This window comes from Peromyscus eremicus, chromosome 5 (genome assembly GCF_949786415.1).
Source record: "Peromyscus eremicus chromosome 5, PerEre_H2_v1, whole genome shotgun sequence".
NCBI classification, from domain to species: domain Eukaryota; kingdom Metazoa; phylum Chordata; class Mammalia; order Rodentia; family Cricetidae; genus Peromyscus; species Peromyscus eremicus.
The window spans coordinates 103349716-103368664 of NC_081420.1; the positions used below are offsets into that span (position 1 = coordinate 103349716).

Here is an 18949-nt window from a genome sequence, read left to right on the forward strand (position 1 = left end):
GTTCTAAATCTCTTCTGAGATACCAGGAACCCTGTCCTCACTCCTGGACAGAAAGCTGTAATAGGAAAAGCCATAGGGGCTTCTGTGAGTAGGTACTTACTCAAGATGTCACAGGAGAGACAGAGGACTTCTGTGAGTAGGTACACACTCACAATGTCACAGGAGAGACAGAGGACTTCTGTGAGTAGGTACACACTCACAATGTCACAGGAGAGACAGGCAAATGCAGGTGCTCTGAGTGTGACCTTCATCCTCAAGACTCCTCTGTGCTTTGAAGACTCAATTTACTGAGCCTGCTTCCAGGGCCCCTAGTCCCTGCAATAATCTTAGGATCTACATGGACTTTCCCTGTTAAGTCACAGTTGTTTCATCAAAACAGAGTGCAGTTCTGTTGCTTTTAATATCCACAGTCCCTATTCGCTCCATGCTTGTGATGTGTCTCTTCTAGTGGTCAGCTCTTACTAAGATCAACTTCACAGTCATTTAGCCATTTAACAAATATTTTTAATTGTTTGTATGTATTTATTTACTGTGCTCCCAGGCCATGGCTCACATACGGAGGTGAAAGGACAACTTGTTTAAGTCCATATTCTCCTTCCATTGTGTGGATCCCAAAAAGGAATTCAGGTCATCAGGATCAGAGGAAAGTTCTCTTACCACCTTCTCATCAATATCATATGTAGCTATATGACAAGCATTCAATGGGGTCTTGCTGGCTCCAACACTAGGGTCAATCTGGGCTCTCAGAACTTATGATAAAGCAGAGATACAAAGTGATAAGTAAGAGTCTCAGAATCACAAAGAGCCCTCACAGGATAAAGAATGCAGGATCAGACGCCCATACTGACTGACTTCCTAGAGGAAGTGGTGTGGGGATCAGGGTCAGACAGCCTTTAGTGCCACCTGAGAATTGGCCTTGGCTCCAAATTATCATCTTTATTATCTAAATAATAGTCTAGATCCCCACAGCATGGCACTGTAGGGCTTCTTCCTTGGTGTCTCTCTGGCTGTTTCCCTGGCAGAGCACAGCTCGCCTTTTCCTGCCTCCTCTGATCAACAAGGGCTCCTTTAATTCAGTGTCACCTCTCCAATGCACTTTTCTCCTGTCTGTGGTCCTAGCCTTTCTTGACAGATGTTCTCTCCACTTCAAGTTCCCAACCAGAGGAACTGCTGGACCATGAGGGCTGAGAAGTTCTAAGTTCCTCCAATCTTGGAAAGGAAGAATCAAATGGGCATCCCTGGGCTTCTTAAGCCCAGACATGTTTGTAGCTCAGCTAGGGAAATTCCTGTGTGCTCTGCTACTCACTGCACCATCACTCAGAGGCCCCGTGTTGATGATGGTCATGGCTACAGTAAAAATGTGAAATGAAGAAGACACTCAGGTTCTGTTTTGTGGAGGGAGGCAGAGAGTGAGTAGGGAGATTGTGAGAGTTAAAGACAGAGAGACAGACACAAAGAGAGAGAGAGAGAGAGAGAGAGAGAGAGAGAGAGAGAGAGAGAGAATGTGTGTAATAGATATATAGGTAGATGGATAGATAGATAAATAGATAGATAGATAGATAGATAGATAGATAGATAGATAGGAAATTAGAGGCTCAACTCCATGAAAATACTTGCAGTGAGATACCACTATACACTTATTCAATATAACCAGGTTTAAGACCCATAAAGCCAAATGTTGGCAAAGACATGGAGCCACTGGCACTCTCATACATGGCTGGAGGAGATACAAAATGATACAGTCATTATAGACGTCAATTAGACAGTTTCTTTAAAGTTAGACATATTTATCCTGTGATTGAGTAATTCTACTCCCAGGTCTTTAGTTCAAGGAATTGAAAACACCAATTACAAAAACTCATACTTCAAAAAGTTTATAAGAGTTCAATTAAAAGTAGTCAGAAACAGGTCATGTAGATGTGCTTTAACCAGGGATGGGGTAACATGTGTCGTATGCATATATAGAATGACACTGTTAAACAAATGACAGCACACTTGACTCTCAAAGGTGTCATATTTAGTAACAGGATCAGTCACAAACAATTCCTTTTCTGAGACAGGATAACCAGGGCTCTGATGTTTCTAAGTTATATACAGTTTCCAAACTGTAGCATCATAAATTAGTTGCCCTGGAGCAGAGACAGGCAATGATTGACATAAAGGATATCAAGGGAACTTTTTCCAGGGAAAGAAGTAGTTTCATACTTAAGTGCATGTGGTTACATAGCTCATATTTTACATAAAATTTACCCATCTATGTTGGGAAGTGGGCAAATTCGGTTCCAGAGGAATCATTTGACATCAAAGCTTTTAAGAAATAATACAGACACTGATTTTTTCTTGAAGGTTGTTTGGTGAAGTGTCCTGTATCTCAGCATAAACAGGGACCTTACAGATACATGTATGCAACAGGAGATCAACAATGCCTTGAGGCCCCAGTACAAGTATCAGACTGTCCTCCTACACTCAAGGGAAGCATTCTTTTTGGCCCAGCTACAGAGTCAAGGCTCTTCTCTTCTGCCCTCTGGTGTTTGGGGTGGGCAATGTACGAGTCCTCACTGATGATAAAGTTTCTGTGGTTGGTCTTCAACAAAATGAATGGAAGAAGAAGGAATTTGATGACCTAGGATTGAATACTTGTACCCTAGAGGGGCAAGTTGGTTATAGGTAGACATCTATGGAAATATTAGGGTCTAGTGAACGAAGAAACCAACCTCTTAATGACAGAGGGAAAATATGGCATAAAATATAAATGAGGGTTTAGAGACAGCAATAAGGTAAGAATGAAAATGAAACCACAGGAGATGGAATAGTAGTAGTTCCATGAGGATCTATGAGGTCTCAGGGGGCAGATGTGTCCCTTCACCCGTGGGTAGATTTGCTCAGGGACGTGGAACAGGCATCTCTTCTGCTGGACATTTCTGGACCTTCTGACACTATTTACACCTCCAATATTTATATTCTTATATTATTATAATCACATTTAAAGATTAAGAGGTATGGCCCACAAACAAGGAGGCACATTATGTTTTTGGGTCTGGGTTATTTCACTCAGTATATTTTCTTGTGTCATCAATTTGTCTGCACATGATTTAATATCTGATTAATATTGCACACATTATAGTAATAATATTCAATAAATCCATGCCTCAGCCTCTGTAATGTTGGGGTTTACAGGAGTGTGCCACACCATAACTGAAGGAAAAATTGAATTACATATGTAGGAGAGAAGGTGGGAGCAGACAGAGTCAGACAGAGTCAGAGAAAGAAATGGAAGCAGAGTCAGAGTGGAGAAAGACTGAGATAGAAACAAAGAGGAAAATGGAAGCAGAGGCTAAAGGTCTCAGGAAAATGGGAATGTTGGCAAACTTAAGTAGTAGCAATTGAGAAGCAGAGGCTGATGGATCTTGAGTTTAATGACAGCCTGGAATGCACAGCAAGGCCTCATGTCCCACCAAAGAAAGAACAGCAAAATGATGGCAATGATAGTAAAAGTAAAGACAAAGGCCAGAAAAATATCTACAATGAGACATAAGTACAGAGCCATCCAATGCAACCATATTGATGATTCCCATGTCCCAGTGTAGGTCAAGATATGCAGCAACTGGTACCTCACACATTTCTAAAGGGGTTGAAATATGATACAGTCATTTTGGAAGACAGTTTGGCACAATCTTTCTGGGAATCAGTTCTATTCTTCTATCATGTGGGTCCCGGGAATCGAACTCAGGTCATCATGTTTGATAGCAAGGGCCTTTACTGCCACTGAGTGATCCAATTACCTTGCATCTTTCAAAGTTAAACATACACACGGTCATATCTATGTTTCCACCAAAAGAATTGAAAATCTGTGGTCACACAAAGTTATGTTTGGAATTGTCCATAATGGATTGCTTAGAAACAGCCTGGTGATGCTTGCCTGCAATCCCACACTGAAGGGGTTGAGGTAAGAGAACGGTGAATGTGATCCCAGTCTGGGCTACATAATGAGAGCCTTGCCTCAAAAAAACATGACCTCTCCCAACCAAAGAAGAGTCTTAACATGGAAGTGACTCAGATGTGCAGCTGCTGGGAGGATAAAAGGAACTGAGGACTTTACACATGGATTAGAACTCTTTAATGACAGATGGAAGCATTTATCTCATCTCAAGGACATTATGCTGGATGGCAGCTAATCACAGTGATTCTTCTTACAGGACATGACAGGAAGAGCTACAGTGTTCCCAAGCCACATCCAGGTGCAAACTACAGCAATAGAAAGCAGAGCATGATGGCATGCGGGGAGGGCTTCTTGGGATGAACAAAAAGTATCTATGGGCTCAGCCACTGTGCCAGGGCTTAGTACCCCCTTCATCTGTGCCTTGGTGTCCAGGACAGACAACATAGGAATCTTTACTTTCATCCAAAGGTTCTGTGAATGAAAAGGAACTTTGTCCTGGGAAAACTGGTACCCAAGGAAGGTTAATTTGCCAGAGGTAGAGGGATGAGAAGTTCAAAACTCAATAGGACAACAGGACACACCCTCTCAATGACAGAGATGATTTCAGGGAAAGAAAAGGCACAGTTTGGCACCATTGTAAATGGTATAATATACAAGAGACCTTGAGTTGCTGGGGTTGAAAATTTTAAGGACAACAATAACATAAGAATGAAAATTAATCACATGGACTATTGAGAAGAGTTAGGATGCTACAGGAGGAGTTCTTTAAAACAGGAAGACACTCCCATACATGTCAAAACTGCCAGTCAGGGTGCCAGGGTCAGGAATCTCTTCTGTTAGACATGTGTGCACATTCCTACCTCTCCCATCTCCCTTCTCCCATCCATGCCACACAGTACAGCAGACGATCTTCACATATGTCACATGCTCATATAAGTGTGGGCTTCAGAGTGCCTGCAAATATACATTGGGAATAAGAGCAAATTTATTATTAGAGGAAGCCCAACTGGACCTGCTGGCCAAGCCCCACTCCTGGCCCAGCTTGAGGTATTTATGAACATGTCAAATCAGGTTCTCATAAAAATGGACCATTTGAGAAGGAAATAGATGAAATTTTCTCTATAGAGACAATCTGCACAGAGTTTTTCAGAGGCTGGCATGCTAAGTGGCTGACGTCAGAGAGGTCCAGGAGCTGAGCTCTGAAAGCCTGTGTGGCTCAAATTCATTTGCAGCAACCTAATGGCTAATGTGTTGATATTAAGAGTTAGGATCTATAGAAGGCCCAGAGGGCCATAGTTTGCACAGTCTACAAGGGGAGTACACAGGGTGTAATCTTTGTGCCAAACAACTAGTTCTCGCCTCACAGTAGATGTGCTGGCAACCTGACCCTATATTTCTTGGTCCACAGAATTCCACATACATTTCTGCTGTTTATAAATTACATAGCTTATGACTGATTTTGTTTATGAGATGTAGGTCTTGCTCTGTTGCCCAAGCTGGTCTAGAACTCCTGGGCTCATGCAATATTCCTATCTCAGGTTCTGAGTAGCTGGGCCCATAGATACCAATCACAATATCTGGGTCAGTTTGTGATTTGACTGGAACAGCAGCTTGGACTTATGAAGACAACAGGACTTAAGGTAATCAGATTTTCTACTCGCCACTTATAAATATGTGGAAACATGGGACTTACTGAGAGAAGGGTGGGGTTTTGATAAAGTCCATCCTGTGTAGTCAACATTGCCCAAACTTCCCAGGTTTTGTTCTTGGGGAAGAGAAGAGGATGGAGCGAAGATAAGGGGAGGAGAGGAGAAAGGAGCCTAGTACCAGAGGAGTGTGAAAGAAGATGGATGCACTTTGGGACTTACACACTCACACTTTTATGAGAGCCTTTACGGATTATGTCTAGTAAAAATTTGTCTAGCATTTTGAGTAAGGAATGATAAGTAGAGTATTTGTCATACATGTTGGCAAAATGGAAAACTATAAAGATCAGTTATGGTTACATGAATGTTGGAATCAATGTAGGCTTCTAAATGGGCTGTGAGAACCTCAGGCTAACCTCAACTTTACTGGTTCACATACCTTTTCTTACATTGGGGATTACATATTCTTGTTTTTGCCATGAGCCCCTTTTAGCTCCTGAATCTTCTGGGGCAGAGTCTTGGTCCAGAACTGTTGTCTTCTGGCCTTCAGGGCTTGGCCCACAGCAGGCTGGATGTCCAGCTGCAGGTACTGTTCATTTTGGTCTGACACAGGCCAGTAGGGTAGACCCTCACTGTTGGGGTTCCTGTGGATATGCCAACCAGCAAGGAAGTATAAGGTCACTTTCATTATAAGGCCCGATCTTCCAATTGACTCAGGGCAGTGGACTAAGCAGACCAGTGGACTGATGAGGCAGATGTCCTAATTTAGGGATACAAGTGTGACCCTCTAGTTTATACTCCATGTGGGGGAAGGCTACTTGGCCTGTTTTGTGCCTTCTTCTCAGAGGCAAGATCTAAAGAACAGTACTATAGTACTGTGACCCACCCACAGCTCACTGTGAGATGACCAGTAGCCAGCACCTACAAAGTGTCTATCTCAGTGTGCCTTGGGTATGAGGACTCTATCATATGTAGGATCTATGCATGCTAATGAGATCACCAATCACAAATGGATCCCTAGATGGAGACTCAACTCTTGGAGGCTGAGAGAAGAGCATCTTCTTACCCATATCGTGCAAAGTTGGCCCAGTACTTCATCATTCTCCTGCTCAGCAGCTTCTCCTTTCCAGTGAGGTCAACTGCAGATGAGAGGGCAAGGGTCCAGATCCCAGCCATTTAGTGTAGCTGCTCAACACATGCTTCATACTCACCATGCCAGCTGCAGCCTAAAACTCAATTCCAGGCTTCATTCCCTCCCTCCCTTACAACTCAGCATCCAAGATCAATTTAGTTCTCTAAGCAAATGCCCCAAGGCTTAGTCCTGAGCTAGTGAATCCTCATTTCCTCTAGCACAAGCAAAACTAAGAAAGATCCAAACCCACAGGAGGTTTTAGAGCTGTGAGATAGTACACACTTGATCCTGTTTTTCCCAGAGCCTTGAATTCCTAAACTGGACTTGAAACTCAGACATCCTTCAGGTACAAACTTGGTTCTCCATTCTGTTCATGGAAAAAAAGGGAGACTCACATTTGACACCCCAGAAGAAGGATCCAAAGATAAGGAAAACCTCATCACCATGGTCAGCCTTTACGTGTCGAGGCTTGAAATCCTTGAGAAAGTTGGGGCGATGCTGAAACTCATAGAAGTAGACAGGGGCATGGAAACCTGAGGACAAGAACACATTGTGACGTAAGCACAGCTTGCCTCATACAGTGCTGATCCACATTTGGTGACAAGATAACTTGGTCTCACGTTATCTAGAATCATAACAGCTGAGTGTGGAGTCCCAGCCTGGGACTTTCCCACTGGCTGTGGGAAAGACTGATGTTAAATAATGACTCTGCCCTCCTCAGGGAAATAGAGTATCATTCAGCTGTTTTCTCAGCTATACCCAGATAAGTTGTCATTCTCTTACACTCAATATAAATATTTACTAGATAAAGGCTCTCAGTTGTTTGAAACCAGAGATCTGATTCAGATCCAGGTCAAGCCTGGACACTACAGAGCTCACCTGGGACCCACAGCTCTGAGCTTCCTCCCTCAACCTTGTTATAGATGTACTCACGCTGAAAATGTGCTACTTGGAGTGCAGGGATCACAAACATGAAGTCTCCCATCATCTCTGTGAACTGTATTTGGAGGGTTTGTGGGTCCTCAGTGTCCCCCATGTACTCCTCCATTATCAGGTCACTACACTCAGGAGGTAGCATCTATACCAAGCAGATTGGAAGAATGAGGTTGGATAGGCACTAGGATAGCTAGGCAACATCCTTAGGGTGGGGGAATGCAGATGAGGTCTGGTATAGAGGGAAAGCTCTGAGTGACCCCAACCAGCCGAACACACACACACACACACACACACACACACACACACACACACACACACACACTTCTAGGGATGCTTTCTGAGCAGGATATTGAGAGGTCTTCTCATTGGGGGCAGGTCTCAGATTCTCACCAACTGTTCTGCTGTTGTACTCTTCAGAATATCCTTCACTGTCTTTCTGGTTATTTTCTTTAATGTTTGAGAAGAGTTGAAGATCTGGAATGTGGAGAATGTTTTGAGTTTGGAGTGGGCTGGATATAGATCAATGAATCTCTGAGCTCCTACTGCCCACCATATAAGACCCCAGGCACATGGGAGATTAGAACTGGGCCTTACCAGTGGGAGAATCCAGCCATACTCATCATTGTTGACACCAATGATGCTGGGGACAGGGTGAAAATCAGCAGAGGCCAACAACTCCTGAGGATGCCTGGGTAGGAACATCCCATCCACCACACCAGGGATGATCCTGAAGGCCTGAGTGACATGCAAGGTCAGTATTGAAGATTTATCATATATGTATACACACACACACACACACACACACACACACACACACACACACACACACATATATATATATATATATATATATATGATGGCCATTGAATGTTCTCCATCATTTCCCTGTTTCCTAATTTGTCTCAAGATGGTCATCCCCACCACACCTCTCCAATATCACCCTTGAAGAGACCCTACACTTAAATTAGCTTATGTAGGTGTTCATTTTGTACCCAAGACTAAAAGGATACCAAGCCGTGCAGAAAGGGTAATTTGTCCAGAGTAGTAAGGACTTGTCACACACCCTATTGTCTCTTATCTTGCTAGCCACACAATTCTACCAACCTTGTTAATTGCCAGAATTTCTGCTTCACTCTTGCCTCGAAGGCAGTGCACCAGGGCCTCTGAGTTCAAAGTTGCACAGCCAGATAGATTTGCCACCGTCTGTAATGGGAGCAGGTGTGAGTTGACTTATCCTCCCCAGCAGGGAGCAGTATCTTAGCAGTCCCAAGTGGATACCACTGTCCTTAAATATAACACCATATTGTGTGTTTTGCACAGGTTACAGTACAATGTGAAATTGTTCCCATTTGCCTGTTGCTCAGAGTTGACAATTGAGAAAGGGAGCATTCTATCTGCATGTTTTTATGGCTGTTTTTTTGTGTGTACGTGTTCCTGGGTGACAGTGTGTATTGTGTGGCACATTTTGCCTATGAAAGTCAGAGGATGACCTTGGATATCATTTGTCATCTTCCTCCTTGTGAGACAGGGTCTCTTGTTTGCTGCTGCTTACACCAATGGAGCTGACCTTTAGAGCACTCCTGTCTCTGCCACCCACCTCACCATAGGAACACTGGGATTGCAAATAAGTACTACCACATCTAGTCTTATGTGGTTTTTGGGGATTTGAATTCAAGTCCTTACCCTGGCACTGGAGGCCCTCTTACCCACCAAGTCATCTCCCAAAACCATGCGTATTTTTTTTTTTTTTTTTTTTTTTTTTTTTTTGCCAAAGATAGAAGCTGCTGGGAGCAGCTTTGCTAGCCATATAATATATTCAGCATGCATAAAGTAGAGGGAAGTCGATTCTAATCTTTGAACTTCTTAGAAATTATTGGAAAGAAGCTATTTCCCATGGTCATTGTTTACCACTGAACAGAGTACCAGAGTATCAGAGGCTCAGGGCTAAGGCAGGAAGCCAGGACTGGGGTGATGGAGGACACTCACCATGAAGGCCATCTCAGAGGTGTTAGAGATAAGGCGAGGCAGCAGGGCCACCCCACTCTGCATGATGGCTCTGTGGAAGAGTCCTTGGGACATGGGGGACACAACATGGAAAGACACACTTGTGCCACCTGCAGACTCGCCAAAAATGGTGACCTGGTCAGGGTTGCCTCCAAAGTGGGCGATGTTTTGCTGGACCCAGTGTAGGGCGGCCACTTGGTCTAAGAAGCCCCAGTTGCCTCTGGCATGCTGATCTCCGGTGCTGAGAAGTGGAAGGCAAGTGGATCAAAGGGCTGTCTAGGTTCTTCTCAGCTGCCATTGCCCAGCCCAGTCCTAGTCTCACCTGAAGAAGCCCAGGACACCCAGGCGGTACTGGATATTGACTACCACCACATTCTCAATGGCTGACAGCATGGATCCATCATACCAGGAAGCCATGCCTATAACCAGAGCACCACCATGGATCCACACCATCACCTGGAGAAGTCAAGAGAGATGCCAGGAGGCTTCTATTGGGCACAACCTCAGGTGGGACTGCCTCCCAGATTATGGACTGCTTCCTATCTGTGTAACTAAACACACAAGGACTCCTCAGCATCTTAGACCTGGGCCACTAGTGAGGAACACAGTCTCATCAGCATATTTCCAAGTCTCACTGTTGTACCAGGTACCTTAGTTTGGATTAATGAATTCAAGTCCATAGTAATGTCACTCTCACTACCAGACTCTTCAAAAGTGGAAAAGGTGTCTCCATAAGAGTTTTTTCTGATCCCAAGCTGGAAATTTGGCTTATGTCAATATTCATCCCTTGGACAACTGCCTGGGTGTCTGGGGATCAAGTTTGTAGAGTAAGTCGTTCCTTAGTACATGAACCACAGCCCCCTGATCTCTCAAAGCTCCAGTACTCCGTGTTCTGTACCCATAGCTTAGGTTGTTTACCATGGCTGAAAAGAAACCTTCTTGGACCCACTAGAGAAAGTTGTCTCTTCAGGGTCTACAGTGCAATAGAACTCAGGTTGACTTTGTTCTTTCTAATTTTCCTGGGAAAGAAATCTCCACCCCCACCCAGTTGACTATGGCCCAACTCTCACAGGTAGGTTAGAGCCTTCATGGGCATGAGCTGGTGTGTAGATGTTGAGATACAGGCAGTCCTCAGACACAGAGATGGGAGGCATGATCAGCTTTATCCTCTTCAGGCCATCTAAATTCATTATATCATCATTTTGTAGACACCTGGAGACAATGATAGATGCTGATCTCAAGAAATGTTCAGAGATCAAGACCTATATCTCTTAGTAATATCAGAAAACACACCCATAAAGTCTCACCAACACTGAAGCCTAAACATGAGCTGAATAAGGATGGCATCAATAGACATACTGAAGTGGATAGGTAAAGACCATGAGACATCAACACTACAGAAAGAGATACAGGCAACTAAGGAATGCTCAAAGTGGGAGAAAAAGTCTTCCCTAGGGAACAGCACACTGTAGAAGCACATCTATTATTGTTCCCAGGTACTTTGATATTTGGGTGCTGTGTCTACAATGGGACTGAGGGAATGAATGGACAGTGTTGTCCCATAGGGAGTAAGAACTCCTTCATCCCATGTCCAGACTCTCAGGGAACCTCTTTCTTCTACATATTCTCCAGTGTAAGCTTGTATACTTGTTCCTTGGACAACGGCTCTTAACCTTATGGGTTACCACACTGACTGTGCAGGGTAGGGCTGCCAAGTACTGCTGCCCTCCAGAGGGACTTGTAGTGCATGATACCAGACTCAGGGCTCTTGTTGCTTAGTATAAACACACTGAACTTTGTCTGCAGACCTCTCCACTCCAAGAGTTCACTTCGCATAATCTGACTCTGGGACCAGTTTGGATCTTTCTCACTGTAGTACCTGGAGCTAACTCCCTGCAGGTGCTAAGCTCTGACCCAGGAGCCTGGCACAGTTGTTCAATTCTAATCCTTAATGTATGCATCAGAAAAATGCATGGGAGATTCCCCTCAGCACAGGCAGAACTGCTGTGTAGCTGAGATGCAGGAAATACTTCAGCATGGCTCAGAGCTCAGAGCAACTAACTGTTCACCCCAGGGCCAGACATCCTCTGGGTTTAGAACTTACATGGCTGGTTGCGAGGTTCCATCTCTCACACCATTCCACGGATCAGGGGCTTCAGGCGGAGCAAAGCGCAGTTGTCCTACAGGTGGCTTGGCAAAGGGAATTCCCAGGAAGGTATGGACACCAACTTTGGTGTCTTTCACATGGACAAGGCTGCCTCTGACTTTGCCTGTGTGTGTGTTTCTGATGGGGCTGGCCTCTGATGAGTCTTGACCTGGGTGGAGAGATGCCATCAAGGTTAGTTTTGTGCAATCAGCTCCTACAGATTTTGGGATTTCCCACCTCATTGTTACCAGGGCACACAGGAAGGGAACCCAGGGCCTCCTAGTTCAGCTGTGGGGTGTGAGCGCGGGAGCTTCCCTATCCCTCAGGGCCAGAAACCTTTCCCACTTCCTCTTTTAATGGTGCCAAAGCATTTCTATGTTCAAAGAGGTCACACACTCAGAGTCATTTGGTAGCATGAAGGTATTATCATTATTATTATCCAAAGCAAGGAATAGCCACACATGGAGGTGGGAAATGCCTCTTCTGCTCTTCTCCTGACCTCAGCTCCTCAGAGCTCTTCATACTGGCCTGACTCCTCAGTGTGCAGTAACCTTAGACATCTCTGACCCTCTGTGTACTAAGTGCCTACTCTGTGGGTTTTGGTGGAGGCACTGAGTGGCACACATTCCCATACTTTCATCTGTCATCTCTTTGAGCTCCTCCCTCCCTGGTGCCTTTCTCCTGAAAACTTAGCCTCTAACAAAACTGGGCAGCTCTGATCCACGTCCCCATTGTCACTTAGGGAGTCTCACCCTGCGCATGGAGGAGGATAATCAGGAGTCCACAGGCCACAGCATTCAGCCAGCCAGGAAGTCTGCCCAGTGGCATGATGGACTTGCAGGCCTGAGACTGTTCTGTCTCAGACTGACAGTGTTCCAACAACTAAAAGCAGCTTATATATGCTGCCCAGACAGGACCAAAAGGAATGCAGGTGGAAGAACATGTGGGGCGGGGCAAAGTTTTACTTCCTGAGAATTAAGGAGGAAGTGACAGGAGCCAATTACCAACAGTCAGGACAAATACACTTCTGCAGTCCTGCTCTTTTGTCCTTCGGGAAAGATATAGTATGGCTTCTGCAGTTCTTCTGGGATACCAGGAGCCCTGTTCTCAAACCTAGATTCTCAAATCATGACCATTGTCCTTTTGCTTACCGGCCAGATGTCAGTGCTGTTGTGGAGGTCAGGGGACAGAACGCTGTAACAGGAGAAGCCAGGAGGGCTTCTTCAAGTAGGTAAATACTGAAGATGCCACAAATGGAGAGAAGCACACTGGCAGAAGCTCAGAATGTGACCATTACAGTGATCATCGGCCCTGCATGGATCCCTCCCCATAGATTATGGCTGTTTCATACTGTGTCTCCTCTAGTGGCCAGCTCCTTCGCAGATCAACTTCATAGTTCTTTATGCACTTGGAAAACTCTTTTTAACATCATTCTTATTTATTTGTTTGTTTATTCATTTAATAATAATTTATTGTGTGTGTATGTAGGTGTGTGGGTACTCACATGCTATGACATGTGTGTGAGGGTCATGAGGCAACTTCTGGGAGTCAGTTCTTTCCTCCCACCATGTAGAATACTACTGGGGACTCAACTCAGGTTTTCAGGCTTCGTTGGAAGTCTCTTTACTCCCTTAGGCATCTTACCACTCTTTACCCTGACTTGATAACATTTCATGAAGCACTGATGTCTCCAACACTGAGGACAATATGGGCTCTCAGAGCCTGTGGAAAAGCTAGAGATATGGGTCTATAAATGGGAGTTTCAGAATTATAGAGAACCCAGGTGAGATGCATCAATGAGTGCAGAATCAGGAATTCACACCTTGGCTCAGTTTGAATTCCTGGAGGAAGTGGTGTGATGATCCACACCAAAGAGCCTTTAGCACCCTCTGAGAACTTGACTCTAACTTCCAGCCCCCAACAGGGGCATTCACAGCCTGGCACAGCAGGACTTCCTCCTTGGTTCTTTTCTGTCTCCTCTGACAAAACAGTCATGGCTTTTCCTGCCTTCTCCAATTGGCAAGGGCTACAATGCACTCTTGTGCAATCTGTGGTCCCAGCCCTTCCTGCCAGGTGCTTCCCCTACTTTAGTTCCACAACCAAATGAACGGGAGAACCCAGGGGCAAATTGAATACAATTTGCCAGCTTTGCAAAACAGCATAAAGTGACACTAATGGTATTAGTGACAATGATAAGGTAAGAATGAAAATGAAACCACAGGAGATGAAACAGTAGTGTCACAAGGATCCAGGGGGGAGATGTGCTCAGGACAGGGAACAGGCATCTCTTCCGCTGGACATTTCTGGACCTTCTGATACTACACTCCACTTCTAGGACACACTCACAGACACATATTCACAGATGTCCTAAGCATGCAAATATGTATTACATAGCATTTCCAGTCCCTGGTAATAAGAACAAACCATAGGAGACAGGAACACAAACAACCCCCCCCCTGCACACCTACCCCAAGACCCCCATAGACCCCTCCACAGACACAGACACACACTAACACACTAACACACTTATACACTTTTTCAGTCTTGAAGGACTAATGAATATGTCCAGACCCACTTCTCATTTAAAAAAAATTGTACCACTCACCACTTGGGAAAGACACAGATGAATGAATTGATTGACTTGAATGCCAATTATCTAAGTTGCCTCATATATTGAAACTCAATGTGAAATTTACGTTGGGACTGTTAGGAGGTTGAGGTATCATGAGCACCATTGTTTATCTTGATAACAGAAGGTAAAATCTTTAGTCTAGAGAGCTAGGCTTTGTTATCTAGTAAATCTACTGGCATCTTGACTCTGGACTTCTTTGTTTCCAAAACTGAACACATTTCATTTGTTTATAAGCTACATAGTTTAACACACACACACACACACACACACACACACACACACACACACACACATTTATATATGTAATATCTATTATTGAGATGCAGTGCCCCTGTTACCAAATGGGCTATTTTTTAAATTAAAATTTTGTTTTTCACTTTACATACTATCCCCAGTTCCCTCTCCCCACCTTCTCCACATCCCACCCCCATCTACTCCTCAGAGTGGATAAGGCCTCCTTTGGGTAGTCAACAAAGTCTGGCATACCAAGTTGAGGCAGGGCCTAGCCCCTCCCCTCTGCATCAAGGCTGAGCAAGGTATCCCACTATAGGGAATGGGCTCCAAAAAGCTAGTTCATGCACCAGAGATAATTCCTGATCCCACTGCCAGGAGCCCCACAAACAGATCAAGCCTCACAAGTGTCACCCACATTCAGAGGGCAGAGTTCGGTCCCATGCAGATTTTCCAAAGTCTGTGAGTTCCCACTAGCTTGGGTCAGCTGTCTCTGTGGTTTTCCCCATCATGCTCTTGACCTCCCTTGATCATATAATCCCTCCTCTATCTCTTCAACTGCTCTCCAGGAGCTTAGCCCAGCGCTTGGCTGTGGATCACTGCATCTGCTTCCATCAGTTACTGGATGAAGGTTCTATAATGACAATTAGGGTAGTCACTAATCTGATTACAGCGAAAGGCTAGTTCAGGCACCCTCTCTACTGTTGCTAGGAGTCTTAGCTGGGGCCATCCTTGTGGAATCCTGGGAATTTCCCTAGCATCAGGTTTCTCCCTTGCCTATAATGGTTCCCTCTATCAAGATATCTCTTTCATTGCTCTCCCTCTCTGTCCCTTCCCCAACTCAGCCATCTCTATCCCTCATATTCCTAGCCACCATCCTGTCCTTTTTACCTCCCCTCCCATTTTACCCTGGAGATATTAACTATTTTCCTTTCTGGGGCCCTCCACGCATGTCTCTTAGGGTCTTCTTTTTTTACCTAGCTTCTCTGGGCTTGTGGATTGTATCCTGGTTACCTAGCTTCTCTGGAGCTATGGATTGTAGTTTGGTTATCCTTTGCTCCATATCTAGTATCCACATATGAGTGAGTACATACCATGTTTGTCTTTCTGGGTCTGGGTTACCTCACTCAGGATGATTTTTTTTTTCTAGTTCCATCCATTTGCCTACAAATTTCATGATGTCATTGTTTTTTTTTTTACTTTTGAGTAATACTCCATTGTGTAAATGTACCACATTTTCTTTATCTATTCTTTGGTTGAGGGGCATTAGGTTGCTTTCAGGTTCTGGCTATTATGAATAATGCTACTACAAACATAGTTGAGCAAGTGTCCTTGTGGTATGATTGAGCATCTTTTGGGTATATGCCCAAAAGTGATATTGCTGGGTCTTGAGATAGGTTGATTCCCATTTTTCTGATAAACTGCTGTACTGATTTCTAGAGTGACTGTACAAGTTTGCATACCCACCAGCAGTGGAGGAGTGTTCCCCTTGTTCCACATCCTCTCCAACATAAACTGTCATCAGTGTTTTTGATTTTAGCCATTCTGACAGGCATAAGATGGTATTTCAGTGTTATTTTGATTTGTATTTCCCTGATGACTAAGGATGTTGAGCAATTCCTTAAATGTCTTTTGGCTATTTGAGATTCTTTTGTTGACAATTCTCTGTTTAGTTCTGTAATCCATTTTTTTAAACTGGATTATTTTGTATTTTGATGTCTAGTTTCTTGAGTTCTTTATATATTTTGGAGATCAGCCTTCTGTCAGATGTGGGGTTGGTGAAGATCTTTTCCCATTCTGTAGGCTGCCATTTTGTCTTATTGACTGTGTCCTTTGCTTTACAAAAGCTTCTCAGGTCCAGGAGATCCCATTTATCAATTGTTACTCTCAGTGTCTATGCTACTGGTGTTATATTTAGGAAGTGGTCTCCTGTGTCAATGTGTTCAAGGCTACTTCCCATTTTCTTTTCTATCAGGTTTAGTGTAACTGGATTTATGTTGAGGTCTTTGATCCATTTGGACTTGATTTTTGTACATGGTGATAGATATGGATCTATTTGCATTCTTCTAACATCCAGTTAACATCCAGTTATGCCAGTACCATTTATTGAAGATGCTTTCTTTTTTTACAATGTAAAATTTTGGCTTCTTTGTCAAAAATCAGGTGTTCATAGGTGTATGGGTTAATGTCAGGGTCTTCAGTTTGATTCCACTGATCCACGTGTCAGTTTTTATGACAGTACCAAGCTGTTTTTATTACAATAGCTCTATAGTAGAGCTTGAAGTCAGGGGTGGTGATGCCTCCGAAAGTTCCTTTATTTACAGGATTGTTTTAGCTATCTTGGTTTCTTTATTTTTCCATATGAAGTTGGGTATTGTTCTTTTGAGGTCTGTGAAGAATTGTGTTGTGATTTTGATGGGGATTTCATCGAATCTGTAGATTGCTTTTGGTGAGATTGCCATTTTTACTATGTTTATCCTACCTATCCAAGAGCATAGGTGATCTTTCCATTTTCTGATATCTTCTTCAATTTCTTTCTTCAAAGACTTAAAGTTCTTGTCATACAGGTCTTTTACTTGTTTGGTTAGAGTTATTCCAAGATATTTTATGTTATTTGTGACTATTGTAAGTGGGTGATGTTTCTCTGATTTCTTTCTCAACTCATTTATCATTTGTATATAAGATGGCTACTGTTTTTTTTTTTAGTTAATCTTGTATCCTGCCACATTACTGAAGGTGTTTATCAGCTGTAGGAATTCCCTGGTAGAATTTTTGGGGTTACTTATGTGCACCAATATAATACAAGAGATGGAAGAGATAATCTCAGGTGTTGAAGATACAATAAAAAAAATAGACTCATCGGTCAAAGAAAATGTTAAATCCAACAAATTCTTAACAGAAAACATCCAGGAAATCTGGGACACCATGAAAAAACCAAACCTACAAATAATAGGGAGAGAAGAAGGATAATTACAGCTCAAAGGCACAGAAAGTATATTTAATAAAATCATAGAAGAAACTTTCCCAACCTAAAGGACATGCCTATGAAGGTAAGAGGCTTACAGAACACCAAGTAGACCAGACTCCCTCCTCCCAAAAAAGTCCCCTCACCTCATGTTAATCAAAACAGTAAACATATAGAATAAAGAAAGAATATTAAGAGCTTCAAAGGAAAAAGGCCAAGTAACATAAAAAGGCAGACCTATCAGAATTACATCTGACTTCTCAATGGAAACTCTGAAAGCCAGAAGGTCCTCAACAGATGTTCTGCAGACACTAAGAGACCACAGATGCTAGCCTAGACTACTATACCCAGCAAAATTTCAATCACCATAGTCAGAAAAAACAAGATATTTCATGACAAAACCATGTTTAAACAGCGCCTATCCAAAAATCCAGCCCTACAGAAAATACTAGAAGGGCTATTCTTTTATTTTTTGTACTTTTTTAAACATTTTTTTTTTTTGGTTTTTCGAGACAGGGTTTCTCTGTGTAGCTTTGCGCCTTTCCTGGAACTCACTTGGTAGCCCAGGCTGGCCTCGAACTCACAGAGATCCGCCTGGCTCTGCCTCCCGAGTGCTGGGATTAAAGGCGTGTGCCACCACCGCCCGATTTGTACTTTTTTATTAACTAATTTTTTCATTTATTTTACATCATGACCACAGTTTCCCCTCCCCTCCTCTCCAAATGGGCTATTCTTGAAATATTGAGTTATGCAATCCTCCTGTTTCTGCCTTCCATGTAGCTGGGCCATAGCTATCTGCCATAGCTCCTAGCTTGGAGCTTATGATGATTTTTTTTGTAAGTGTTGTATTAGGCAAGGATCTCTAGATTAACAGAATTTAAAGAGTGTGCATATGTTATAAAAGGGAATTTACTAGAATGGCCTTATATTATTAGGGGCTGGACACTCATTAACAATGACTACATGTGATCTGGAGACCCCAAGAACCCCAGCTTCTGCTCAGTTCATGAATCTCAATGCCTCAGCAGTTCTAGTCTGGTTCTGAAGACCTTGAAGATTCCTAGAGAGTTGCTGGTCTTCGTCTCACATTGAAGGCTGAGGGCAGAAACAGCAACAAAGAAGGACACTCTGAAAAAGTAGGTAGACTTGAAACATTGCTTTTTCCTTATATCTCCTTATGTCTAGGTCCAGTCAAAAGGTGCCATGTACTATGGAGGAAGTTCTCCTCCCCTCATGTCATACTTCCTGGAAATGTCCACTGAGACCCACTCAGAGGTGTGTCTCTTAGTTGATGTCAGATATTATCAAGTTGACAAC

General features: G+C 43.5%; 1 protein-coding gene across 1 annotated transcript; it reads right to left on the reverse strand.

Annotated features, from left to right (window-relative positions):
* Nucleotides 1–4275: 4275 nt before the first annotated feature.
* LOC131911816 (pyrethroid hydrolase Ces2e-like) lies at nt 4276–12632 on the reverse strand. The gene is made up of 13 exons (XM_059264194.1): nt 12557–12632; nt 11763–11973; nt 10729–10870; nt 9981–10114; nt 9641–9899; nt 8759–8857; nt 8249–8389; nt 8045–8128; nt 7652–7796; nt 7114–7251; nt 6653–6725; nt 6026–6230; nt 4276–4894 (listed from the first exon to the last, which is right to left on the reverse strand). The coding sequence occupies exons 1-12, from the start codon at nt 12630–12632 to the stop codon at nt 6044–6046; spliced, it is 1689 nt and encodes a 562-aa protein (XP_059120177.1). The 3' UTR covers nt 4276–4894; nt 6026–6043.
* Between the last annotated feature and the right edge of the window lie 6317 nt (nt 12633–18949).

Excerpts from the sequence above, each read along its gene's own strand:
- LOC131911816 (XM_059264194.1), bottom strand. The coding sequence starts at position 12,632 with ATGCCACTGGGCAGACTTCCTGGCTGGCTGAATGCTGTGGCCTGTGGA. Across the intron at positions 10,115-10,728 it reads ATGAAGGCTCTAACCTACCT|GTGATGGTGTGGATCCATGG; the intron begins GTGAGAGTTGGG and ends TGACTTCTCCAG. Across the intron at positions 6,231-6,652 it reads GCCAACTTTGCACGATATGG|GAACCCCAACAGTGAGGGTC; the intron begins GTAAGAAGATGC and ends GCATATCCACAG.